At 41.6% G+C, this 13,582-nt stretch overlaps 1 protein-coding gene across 6 annotated transcripts in view; it reads right to left on the reverse strand.

Annotated features, from left to right (window-relative positions):
- Positions 1-13,582, reverse strand: part of COMMD1 (copper metabolism domain containing 1) — an 88,281-nt gene that overhangs the window by 19,659 nt on the left and 55,040 nt on the right. The window contains exons 3-4 of one of the 6 annotated variants that reach the window (XM_082306341.1): positions 12,812-12,941; positions 11,749-11,805 (exon numbers count right to left, since the gene is read on the reverse strand). The exons of 4 other annotated variants lie outside the window; for them this stretch is intronic. In XM_082306341.1, the coding sequence (XP_082162467.1) occupies positions 12,852-12,941 (90 nt within the window). In that variant the 3' untranslated portion in view covers positions 11,749-11,805; positions 12,812-12,851. Of the gene's footprint in view, positions 1-11,748; positions 11,806-12,811; positions 12,942-13,582 lie in introns of those variants that run through there. One more of the 6 variants, XM_082306340.1, reaches the window with a different exon arrangement.

Here is a 13,582-nt window from a genome sequence, read left to right on the forward strand (position 1 = left end):
CAATAAACAAGTTCTTGATGAGAACTCAGCATTACCATTTGATGGGTTTGTGCTGCTTCTGTATGTACCCGTTTAACAAAGAGCTGTAATTAAATGCCGTTAAAATACCTTATTCTGACATTACAGCTTCTCATTTTGAACCAATGTAGAGGCAGCGATTGGTTTTAGTTTGGGTTTTTTGTTGTTGTTGTGGCAGCAGAGCAGGGAAGGACATTGGGCAACACGAGCATCCCCTGAACCAGACAAGTAACAACAAAAGAGGAACTTCCAAACGAGTAACTTTCAACATAACTTTTAACAAAGCCAGTCAGTCACATGAAGAAATCAAATACATCTTTGGTGCGTTATGAAAACAGAACAACACACGCTTGGTGAAAAACATCCCAGAGATGCTTTCCAGAAGAAACTCCTCTAATATGCTGTTGAATCCTGTGCTATGTATGGCAAAGGGTTTGATACAATTTCAGGCCACTGCTGGATTTTAAACAATAGAATAGGTACAGACAACATTAGACTTGGCTTTTTCTTTTTTAACCTCACTGGGTTTATCTTACCACACTGCTCTTCTCAATACGATTTCATAACATATTGCAAATGATGGAGGGAAGAAAGAGAGAACAAACAGTTCAGTGGTTGTCTTTGAAGGTGGGTATACTGGCTTGGCTGTCTTGATAGGTTAACGGTTGGACTCAATGATCTTTTCCAACCTTAATGATTCTATGATTCTATGATATATAGAAATATATATTTCTGTATTTCTTTATATATTTATATATTATCTCATCAGGTCTGAGGAAATTCTGATAGAGCAGTTTTGGATGTCATTAAAAAAACCCACAATGTCACCAAACTGAAAAAAAAAGGGTTCAGAGATATGCAAGCTCTTTGGGAGGACTGCGTGTCTGCAATAGCTGGCAAAGTGTCTGCAATAGCTGGCAAAGCTCTGCCGATCATTTCTTCCCTCCGCCCAAGCACATCGGACACTGAATACTCAGGCAGTCCTGTATTACACCTCAAATGCATCCTCCCCTGTCACAGTTCACCACCTCTTTTTGACTCAGATGGTTAGTCTGTATTTTGGGGTCTCTTAAGAGTGAAAGCTGACACAGACCGAGAAATGTGTGTTTAAGGATGCTTTCCATAGAGAGCAAGAGCTCTCGATACCCAGGTCTAAGAAATCAGGAAAGGAAGGCAAGAGATGAGCCAAGACCTGCTGGTTAAACTAAAGGGCAAGAAGGAAACACACAGGCAGTGGAAGGAGGGACAGGTATCATGGGAAGAGTATAGGGACGCTGCCCACTTGTGTAGACATGGGGTCAGGAAGGCCAAGGTGCAGCTGGAGCTGAACTCGGCAAGGGATGCAAAGAATAATAAGAAGGGCTTCTACAAGTATGTTAGCCAGAAAAGGAAGGTCAAAGGAAGTGTACCCCTCCTGATGAACAAGACTGGCAAACTGGGAACAACAGACAAGAAAGCGGCTGAGGTACTAAACTTCTTTGCCTCCGTCTTCACTGGCAATCTCTCTTCCCACACCTCTCGTGTTGATGGACGGAGAGTTGGGGAGCAAACTCCCTCCCACGGTAAGAGAGGATCAGGTTCATGACCACCTGAGGAACCGGAACATACATGAGTCTATGGGACCGGACAAGATGCATCTCAGAGTCCTGAAGGAATTGGCTGATGTAGTTGCCAAGCCACTCTCCCTGATATTTGAAAAGTCATGGCAGTCAGGTGAAGTCCCTGGGGACTGCAAAAAGGGAAACATTGCACCCATTTTTAAAAAGGGTAGAAAGGAGGACCCTGGGAACTATTGACCTGTCGGCCTCACCTCTGTGCCTGGCAAGATCATGGAACAGATCCTCCTAGAAGCTATGCTAAGGCACATGGAGGACAGGGAGGTGATTCGAGACAGCCAGCACAGCTTCACCAAGGGCAAGTCCTGCCTGACCAACCTAGTGGCCTTCTATGATGGAGTGACTGCATCACTGGATGAGGGAAGAGCTATGGATGTCAGCTATCTGGACTTCTGTAAGGCCTTTGACACAGTCCCCCACAACATCCTTCTCTCTGAATTGGAGAGATATGGGTTTGATGAGCGGACTGTTCGGTGGATGAGGAATTGGTTGGATGGTCACATCCAGAGGGCTGTGGTCAATGGCTTGATGTCCAGATGGAGATCGGTGACAAGTGGTGTCCCTCAGGGGCCCGTACTGGGACCAGTGCTCTTTAACGTCTTCATCGATGACACAGACAGCGGGATCGAGTGCACTCTCAGCAAGTTTGCAGATGACACCAAGCTGAGCAGGGTGGCTGACATGCCTGAGGGATGGGATGCCATCCAGAAGGACCTGGACAAGCTCGAGAAATGGGACCATGTGAACCTCATGAGGCTCAACAAGGCCAAGTGCAGGATCCTGCACCTGGGTCGGGGCAACCCCCGGTATCACTACAGGCTGGGGGATGAAGGGGTTGAGAGCAGCCCTGCTGAGAAGGACTTGGGAGTACCGAGAGATGAAAAGGTGCATATGAGCCAACAATGTGCTCTCGCAGCCCAGAAGGCCAACTGTATCCTGGGCTGCATCAAAAGAAGCATGGCCAGCAGGTTGAGGGAGGTGATTCTGCCCCTCCACTCTCCCCTGGTGAGACCCCACCTGGAGTCCTGCGTCCAGCTCTGGAGCCCTCAGCACAGGAAGGACATGGACCTGTTGGAGCAGGTCCAGAGGAGGGCCACAAAAATGATCGGAGGGCTGGAACACCTCTGCTATGAGGAAAGGCTGAGAGAGCTGGGGTTGTTCAGCCTGGAGAAGAGAAGGCTGCGGGGAGACCTTATTGCAGCCTTTCAGTACTTAACGGGGACTTATAAGAAAGATGGGGACATACTTTTTAGCAGGGCCTGTTGCGATACGATAAGGGGTAACAGTTTTAAACTAAAAGAGGGTAGATTTAGACTAGACATAAGGAAGAAATTTTTTACAATGAGGGTGGTGAAACACTGGAACGGGTTGCCCAGAGAGGTGGTAGATGTCCCATACCTGGAAACATTCAAGGTCAGGTTGGATGGGGCCCTGAGCAACCTGATCTAGTTGAAGATGTCCCTGCCCATTGCAGGGGGGTTGTACGAGATGAATTTTAAAGGTCCCTTCCAACCCAAACTATTGTATGATTCCATTCTACATACTTTGTATATACACGCCCACAAATGTATACCTACAGGCACTGAGTTTTGTTCAGAAAGATGCGACACGGAATCAAACACCAGGACAACGTTTCCTTGCCTCCACTTCCAAGCTTCCTTCCAGTCAACACTCCCTGTGAAAATAAAAAGCTCTTCTCCATTCCCATCATGTGACCACCCCAAAGCTTTGTGAAAACCACGCCAAAGGTCCTGCTTTTGACATGATAACCACTCTGCATCACGCTTTGTCATCCGTATGATCTCTGACTAGCTTTTGTGTGTCCTATTTGTGGCAGGTGGCTTTCTCCAAAATGAGCTGACGATCATAGCTGGTCTCTTACCGCCGGCCTTTGGGGCATCACGGGCACTGGGAAGTATACACGGTGGCCAACACTGTGGGAAGGTCTTGACCAAAATTTTACCTGGCATCTAGGAAGGCACATTTTGGATGAGGGGTTAAGAGCTTGAAGGTGTTTGCTTAGGGCAGCCATTGCCCCGCTGCATGGGGAGCTGGGCCTGGGAGAGCGCAGTCACACCCCAGGCTGGAAAGACTCGATGGTCAATCCTGAGCAGCAACTTCATGGATGCATTTTAAGCTCAGACAGCACAAGGCCCTACAGGACATTTCCCTGAGGGAAAAACCAAGTTGGGATGACAACAGACCTGCCCGCTCAGCGCTTGAGAGAAGTGATGAGGGATGAAAAACCTTGCTGGAACCCTCTGCCAACACTGGCTGGATAACGTTCTCTCCTCCCTCCACTATCCTCCAGCGCTACTCTTGAAGAACGTGTGCGATGAAATCTCCACCATGAAATCCCCAAGAAAGCCAGTCTTCCCGAACAGGGGACTAATTTCAGTGCTCCCAGCACAGATGAGCCTCAAAAACATGGAGTGGTACTTGCACGGCATCACTGTAAAGGAGTTAAGGAGGAGGCAAGAGGGTCACTGCCCATGACTTTGTCATGGGCCAGGTTAAAAAAACACGAGGTTAAACAGACAATATTTTCCATCTGGACCAGTCCTCCAACGCAACTCCCTTTTTCTTGCTAGCTTTTGGCTGCCTCAGATTCTGTGTCTCAAAATGGTCATGAAGAGGAAATAATAAGCAAATACAACATCTCTGCGTATTCCTACCGCCCGTTACGCATCCTTTGTGAGCAAATCGACAAGGACTTTTTAAAATTGTGGTGAACCATATTTTTAACTGTTACTAAAGATATAGTGAGTCATTAATGATCTGTGCACCAGAAGACTGTGCTTTCTGAAGTCATCACTGATCATTATTCCAAGAAAACAATTAGTCAAAATTAAAAACAAAGCCCTAGAGCTTCCAGGAACTGGATACTGTTTTTTGAATCATTCATGAACAGGATGAAGACAATAAAGGCCGTCTGGACCATCCCCTCACCCCTTTGTAATGGGTATAATAACCAGAGACAATTTCATCAGTGAGGGCCAATAAAAACACAGATCCCCTTCAGGAGCTCTGGATGGGGAGGATGGAGGGATGGAAACACTGAAAATTTATTCTTACTTACTGACCTGGCTGCGTTAAACTCCAAGCTACATACTTTTTATTTTTAAACAAGAGTCTTAAGCATCTAAAAATAATAGCCTGAGAGGAATACTCATACTGGAAAACCAAGGCAATAAGTTCAAATTAAAAAAAAATGTAGTTTTTAAAACTGGGATTAAACTTTTTCAAGACAACACATTTAGAAGATAGCATATTACCAGGAACAGAACAAAAATGAAGCCATTTCTTTTCATTAAAAAATGAATCACCATACTTTTCCCCAGCTATAACCCATTTATCTGACTATAATGAGGAGCCAGCATTTGATGTTCTAATCTCCACAGATTCCCTCGCTAAAATATAACTACCGCAGCAGCAAAAAGACCCTGGTACCTAGGTCTAAAGCACCGGTAGCACCATCTGAAGTTCTTTAGTCTCAGAATAGCCACATCTGTAAGGACAGATGCACTCCACTCGATGAGATTTATTGCTATTAGATAAAGCGGCCAGAAAAGCAGCTTTACTAATTTTTTGTTTTAGGTAAAAGCTCTAATCACTGTCCTCTTAGTTTTCAGCTACAAAGAGCAAAACTGTAAAAAAAGCAAAGCAAAACAAAACAAAACAAAACAAACCCCAAACCCACCATATGTTTGGAGTTTCAGTTACATCATCCCCCTCCGTGCCCTCGCTGACCCGAGAGACACGCTGCCACAGTGAGATCTCGCTGCAGGCGCAGACATGTGCCATCGGCTGCCAGCTCTGACACAGGGGAAGCAACCAGCACAGTTGCTCACCTGGATCTGAATTTACTTACAGAAAGGAAAAAAAATTTGGTTTATTCCTCAAAGGAGGGTTGGGGAATCTGAACCGTGGAGCCTAGGGGATGTTTTTCCCTAAAGATACCTTTCAGTTTGCAACTTTTTGTGCTTAGTCTGTGATCTACTTTTTCCTTCTGTCCTAGACTCTCTCTGACATGGCTTGTCTCCCTGTGATTCAGAGCAGGCATTTGGGGACTCTTCACTGACAGCAGGAAACACAATTTTCAAGTGGAAAAGATGAATCCTCTACAAAGCTGAGTTTCATATCTTTTCTTCGCAAAAGATGGCATTAGTGCCCCCCCCAAAATAAATCATTTGAATGTGTTACATTCAATTAATACCTGAAACATCCCCCCTTCTTGCCATTGCAGTTGTGACTGCTGACATTTTCTAGCAACAAGTAACGGCTCTAATGCCAGTGCTGAAAGCACAGAAACGTTACAAATGTACAACGAAGCCTGAGAAGAGCTGCTTGCTGTTCTTTCTGTTGGCTTAAACATTGCACTTTGGTTTGCAGTCCAGAACGTCCCGTAATGACGTTATGTAAGTAAGCAGCTGGCCCAGCATTAAATCTAACACTAAATCTAACTTGTCTTCCTCTTTTTCATGCTGGTGGAATACCCTCTCTGGTCTCTATCTCATGTCATCGATATTACAAACTTCTCTATTTTAGCTTTTCTAATTCACATCTCATCTCTCCATCTCTGCAGAAGTAGAGATCACCACTTGCCAGTTTGATTACAATACCCCTTCCTTGGGACAGCCTTTGGTATGTGTTTAAAGCATCTTTACTTTCAAATTGCAATACAACGTTTACTCCTACCAGGGTGACTATGTGATCACAGCAAAGACACTGGAAAGAAAAACCAATGTAGAAGAACGGCATTTATTATTTAAAAAAAGAAGTTGTTCCTTCCTCTTAATCTTCCCTTGTTGCTTTCCATTAGCAGTTTGGTAACTAGAGAAAATTTCTTGCAACACGTTTTCAATACGCCTAATGCAGTGGGTTTTATCCTGGAACCCTTGAACCACTTTCAAGAGATAAGGGAGAGTTAACTAAGAAAACTAATTTTATAGTTTTGCTTTGGAGCCACCTGCGTGTGCCACCTCCAAAGGTTCCAGTACCTCCAGCAAAATATTTTGCGCTCCAAAACTCAAAAAAGATGATCCCACACTACAGGCACCATCCCAAGACTATATGAAATGAAAAGGGGCTTAATACAGGCCATGTGCTATACTCATTTTGAGATCATATCACTTCTGTCCCTAATACCACTGTTTTGCTGGTTTTTTGGTCCGTGATGGATTGAACATCTCCAAGTGCATAATGGCAGACCAGTACCTCTCAAATGCAAAACCAGGGCATTTAATAGAAGCAGTATTTAAAAAGCGATCCTACAGCTACTGGTGGATCTGCTGGTTAATGTTCATACCTCTGCTAAAAGCAGCTTTGAAAAGGCACCTTTGCAGCCACATGTACAGATGTTAATGATTAATATGCTTCTGCATGAAGAGGGGAGGAGGAACAGGTGTACCAAAGAGATAACAATAGTAGGAAGATGTTGTTAGGGAAAAGAAGTGTAAAGGTCAAAGAATGGAGGAACCGTCCATCCTTAGAGCTACTAAGTGTAGCAGCTCACAGTAAATGAAGGACGGTACAGTTTCATTTTGGGGAGAAGACAATTTGCCAGTCAGTACAAAACTCCACTACAGCAATTTTTTGTAGACCAATTTGGTAAGTTGGAAGAAACAATTTTTTCAGGTGCTACCTTTCATTTGATGTTTTCATAGATGACACAACCAGGCAGCACTCTTTGAAGTAAATACAGAAACGTTTCTTGTTGGGAGGGAAGAAAACCCCTGCAAAATCTTTACCGCTCCTTTCACATCACTAGCATCAGGCACTACAGATGTAACTGCCTAACATGCACGAAAGACTTCTGGCTGAAGAAATCAAAATTAGTGTGTATTTTTTTCCTTTTTCTTTTAATGAACACGCAGACATGACAGGGCATCTAAATGAGCCATCTGAGACTTAATTTCTGTGAAACCCAATACAACTTCGGATGGAAAAGCAAAATTTGAAGCAGCCTTTAAACAAAGCCACCTACCTCAGAAATAGTCTTCAATACCTTAGCATGATTTTGAAGGTTTGTTAATGTGTTAAAGCATTTGTTATTAAATGGCACACATCAGAAAAAGCCTGAAACATGATCAGACTTTTCAGCGGTTTTGCTCCTCGTGTGATAAAACACCATTCCTGGCTGGGGAGGGGAGGGTTTCTTGATGGCCCTTATGGAGAAAGGGCTATCAGAAAGCTGCCACCTCCCACTGCAAGACAACAGAGCCACTGTGCTGAATTGCTCTGTGGAGATCCTCCTCATCTGCTTCTTTGAAGTTCGCTTAACCTAACTTGCTTAACCCACAAAGTTCCTAAAATTGCCCTGCCATGCGCCCGGAGCTCTTAGGAAAAGCACAGGTGGGAAGGCACGTACAAAGCACCCCACTCATATGAAGAGAATAGTAAGGCATGGGTGTATTTTAAATATCTAATCAAGGACCAGTTTTACTATCAGAATTTTATATTACCAAGAATTTTTTTTACTAGAATTTTGTTATCAAGGACTGGTTTTATTACCGGAATTTTATATTCTGCAATATTTGCATGGACTGCACAAGAAAGTAAACATCCCTAATTCAATAATGTGAATCCTACCACAGCAAGGAAGTTCACACAAAACTTTTGCTTTCATGCCTGAGCCAGTCTGGTTATTTGAAACAGAGATGCCAGTTCACTGGGCAAGCAACTACCTTTAGAGTTTCAAAACCAGAAATTCAGTAATCTATTAATAGTCATTAGTCTTCCATTTAATTTCTGATGTCCTTACTGTTTTGCTCATGGATTATCCATCTCTGCGTTAAAAACTGTAGACATAGCATCTGACTCATATTATACAAAGCCATAACACATTCAGTGTGAGAACAGTTTCATTAAGATTGCAAACCTGTTGCATAAGCTTTACAGAAACCTGGATTGTACATGGATTTCACCTTGACTGATGTGTCTAGTTTATAATCTAGTTTCCAAAAATGTCACTGTAGTTCCCTCTTTGTAAGAAAAAGAACATTAAAATGTTTGAGACGAGCTGATGAGATGATACTTGCTGTGAATAAGAATGTTTATACTGGTGATGAATTAATGTTTGCATAGATGTTTGTGTGACACTTGGTGGTTTTTTCCTTCACAGTGAGCTTTACATGAATTTTATACATATTTACCATGCATTAATGATGGTATCTATAAAACCAAATTGATTTCCATCAAAAAAAAGAAGAATTTTAAAGAAGCAGAGAAGGACCTCACAAATCAATTGCCTCTGTCAGGTGACAACAACTGGACTTCTTTTTAAGTAAGTGGACTTGTTTTTAAGTCATAGTTTAGCAAGGGATCAATACAAGCTGGCGATGGCAGCTAACAACCAAATTCAAGCTCAGATGAATTTTCAGAGCTGCAAGACAGGCTTTGTATCATAAAACTTGGAGGAAGGTGAAGGGATGTGAAAGACCCAAGATTATGGCCAAGGAATCTTTCAGATCCTCAAATCTACAGAAGAAAAATTACATTTGAGACTTGCCATCTTAGAAAATGGAGTCTCGGCAGCAAGCAATCCCATCCCTCCTCCCATCCAAATAATGGGAAAAACAAGTGGTGGCTCTTTGAATCTCTCTGCGCTGGGGGAGGGCTGATCACTAATGACCAGGAGAAACAATAGGCAGAACTAAAAACAATGGGACCGGCTCCTGTCTGCAGTTCCAGACATTGTTCTGGAGCATCCAGGAGCCTGAAGGAATTTTAAGTCCCTTTCACCTATATTTGACTTTTTTTTTTTTTTAAAGGGATGCCTATGGGTGCATGTAAGCATCAATCAAGTACTTGTGAGGAAAGCTTCTGGCCTAACAAAGAGATCTCTCATTTTTCAGTTTCTACAGTTTGTGCTTTTGAGATTAGTGCTCTTTCCACATTCATTAAAAGGCAGAAATCCAAAATACAATCCAAACCTGAGACTACAAACTTCTCCTATTACATCCAGCAAACTTGGTTAATGCAAGGCTTGAATACCAGCGTAATGCCCTATGCTGATGTGAAGGTGCCTCACTCCAATGCATTTTACTCTCATTTGAATGTTTCATTAGCAACAATTATTTTTTTAAGCTACAAAAGCTTGTTTTTCTTAAGCCTTGAAGTACCTGTCAGTATTCTTTTCCTTGGAAAAAACAGTACACTTAGTACTTGCACATCTTGGAAATTCTAATGGGTTAAAGATTGACAGAGCAAGGCACTCAATATCCTAATCAATATGAGCACTCGATGTGCTAACTTTCAAGAGGTTGGTAGTGAACTCACCTATGAAATATTACCTGGGAATCTCAGTGTATGAGTTAGGAAGTGCACAGCAAGAGAGAAAAGAAACCCCTCCTTTCATTTGATGAGAGCACTTGGGCTGCAACCTACTGGCTTGGGCCCTTCCTGATCCCGGCCAAGTAGTTCATCCTTCTGTACATAAATTAGCTTAGCATCACCAAAAAGCTTCAGCATTTCTTTTTTATAACTCTGTTTATTGATGCCTGTCAAGATGTTTGTTCTAAAAAATTTAGGAAATGGAGGTCTACGGAATCTGCTAATGAAAAGCTTATTACATCTAACTGAGGCTGATGTTACATCTTGGTTGGGTTTATTCATTCATGCTGGTAAACACAGATGAGCTGTTGTATCATTAGAAAATTATGTAAAACAATCAATATTCTGTGACATGAAAAGCAAAGTTATTTTGGGCAATCAATGTAAAAAAAGGCACAATACATCTCCATAGCCCTTTCATTTTTGGTCCCTGGGTGCATTTGTTTTAGCAGCTTCCCTTGCTATCTAGTCTTCTCACAACTGTGATCCACAAAAACAATGACAGAGTAACTAAACACAGATTTCAAGTTACAAAACAAAGTTGTTCACATTTGCTGGTAAAACAATCTCTGTTCCTGTCAGACCGAGCTTCAAAACACCTCGGTTAACTCATGCTGCAGATAAAGCTCTAAAAATATCTTGCCCTTAAGAGAGTTTTGACCAAAACAAATTATCCAGTTTAATAAGCATCGTTCCCTCCTTATCCTCCAACCATTATGCCTGCCAAAGGAATTAGAAACAAAAATAGCAGTTTTACCTTCCTCAAAACTACCAAACCTACAGGCTCCTAACGGAGTTAGAGCTCAGAGAGTGCAGCAGCCTGAGCTATGCGGTGTCAGAAATGAAAGCCAGAAAATGGTTAATTAGCTCTTCAAGTATCTGAAAGGGTAGGATATATTATAGGCAACAATTCTGCAAGTTCAACCTGAACTCCTGGTACTGGATTATTGATTGTTGACGCTCTCCTCAAAGCACAGGATTACAAATATTCCCCCCAAAGCTTGTGATTGAGCATCCAGAATAAGCTCCAAAACAAACCCAAAACTGAAAATGTTTTAAGAAACAGATGACTGTGAAAAATACAGAATGAACACACGAAAAGACCGACTTTTAATGAAGCTCTTCATTAAAACATACATGCTTGAACAATCTGCTTTTCTCCCAAGTATTGTTAAATGTTCACTTCAAGTTCCATGTTTCAAAAATTCCCTCTTCTACTACCAGGATATTTACTGGTAATAAAACCCAATGGTTTATTCATGCCAAACATGTCACAGAAACTTTTGATATAGGTGGTTTTTCTATGGAGCTGGTTTCATTGTCAGACTTAGGCATCTCACCCAAAACAGATATCCCCCATGCCAAATCCCAGAAACCAACCCAAATTTGCAGATTACCAGCCTACTATGTGCATCTGCTGCACTATTTTAAAATATCACATCTGTTGACAAAACTTCACCTCCGAGTTCCCCAACCTGCTTATTTTGGCCAAATACTACTGCTTATATTGGCTCACACACTAACGAGAAAAAATCTTTTTGTGTAGCCATAGTTAAAGAACAACTCTTATTAAATCCTGGTGTACACCCTTGCAAGGCCACTTGCTGGTGATTTCCATACAATGCATGTTCCTTGCTTTGAAATACATGCATGCTTTATGCTATGCAACGAATTTCTACCTAATACATTGTCAAAAATAGAAATTATTAACAGCAGATTTTTAAGGCTTCAGCTTAGTAGGAATTTACAGCGGTATCTATAATTTATCTCTGCAAGTGAGGGACCAGTCATCAGTCTTCTCCAGAAAGACACTGAAAACCAGCGGGATGACCAATATCTGAACATACAGAATTACAGAGGAAGAAGAGATGCATTTAATTAAAACAACGTAAAATGGAGTGTAAGCAGTTATTTGCATATGGTTTAAATACTCACAGGAGGAGTGGGAAGACAGCTGGGTAAGTAGGGAACATGATCAGTTCCTCCCTCCTTAAAGATAGAGGGTACCCACAACCCATTTTAAGAATTAAGTATCATTTGAAAGGATAACAATTATTTTTGCGGCAAAGCTTACTAACCAAATAAGCACAAAATATCAGAATATTTTTCTAAATTTGCATTGAATTCCAAATTTCCTGAATAACAGTAATCATTAAGTATTTTTGCATTTTATAAGATTTATCACTAAAGTAATAAAGAGAATTCTTAGAAATAGATACTTTCATTTAGAAATAATAAAAACCAAATTTGTAAATGCCTAAGCTATAATTTTGTTTGTTTTTACAAGGCTGATGATTTCATAAAATACAGCTTTTGCTGGACCCTAACCATGCACTGACTATTTAGCTACAACTGCTCTGTTCACAAAAGTATCTATCTGCTAATATACTTTAATAAAAGTATTATCTACGTGCTTAGAATGCATTAGCAGCTTATGGTACAGCCTCTTGAGCTCACAAGGAGCCAGGCTCCAACAGTTAACATGTGTACATTCAACACGTGTGTTGGAGTATGCAATGAAGTGAGCAAGTCCACAGCCAGTGCTTCCATGTGATTTAGCACCTTGACTTAGAGCCTAAACATTTTTGACTTCTTTAAGAAGAGACAAAATTAATTCTCTTCTCAAAATGTTCCCTGAGAGTAAATAAAAATGAAGCCCATCATACCAGTAGCATATTATTAAACAGAATAACACAAGTGGGAAAGAAGGCTTGTGAGAGTTTGATTATCAGACATCCAGGATTGTGGCAAGCAAGCCACAGGAAACAAAAAACATATTTAAGACATGACTAAAGGATCCCCAAATGTATTAAAAAACCCTCCTAGAAAATGAAGCTTATCACCTCAGGGATGGGTGACGGACATCTCATGCATCTTCTCAAATCAGGCACATACTGATGCTGAGGGGCAGTGCTGTGCTTGCTGCTCGAAACCACTGGTCTGAAATGGAGCAGTCCTTGTGCAATATGGCCACTGTTTCAGGAAAACATATCACGAGCCAAAAATAATTCATAATCTTTAACGCTTGCCACTAACTTCATACCAGGTCTGTGATGGAAACTTTCCAAAACAGTTATCGGATTAATTTCTGAAGTAGCTGGTTAATGACATTTCAGATATTTTGATTTTTCTGTCTCAACAGCAGTCTGAAAACCTAAACACACGCAAAAGACTGGATATGGTATGAGAAAGAGTAGTTCACCTCAGATTTTTTGTTGGTCATAACAAAACAACATAACCCCAGGATGCTGATGGAAACAGCTTTAGGACATGCAACCTAAGAGTCTTTGAATGCTGTTAACCAGCAGTGCAAGAAAACGCATGCAGGAGACTTAAGCGCAGCACAACAAGAGGAAAAAGCATCGCCGAATGACACAGGTTGCAATCTTGTCAAAGACATTTTTAAAACAAAGAGGCAGGATCTACTGCCAAGGTGAGTCCGAGGTAACTTCAGACAACAGCAATACAACATGTCTCACCAATAAACTCGTTTCTTAAACCAAAGGACTGTGTTGGTGCATGAGTAACTTCATTAGGGAAAACCAAATGTGTAATTGCCAATAAAAGCCTCGCCACACAATTAATGTGTAGTGTCCAAAAAATAAAATCCGAGC

Source organism: Platalea leucorodia (genome assembly GCF_965183815.1).
Source record: "Platalea leucorodia genome assembly, chromosome: 3".
Lineage (NCBI taxonomy): Eukaryota > Metazoa > Chordata > Aves > Pelecaniformes > Threskiornithidae > Platalea > Platalea leucorodia.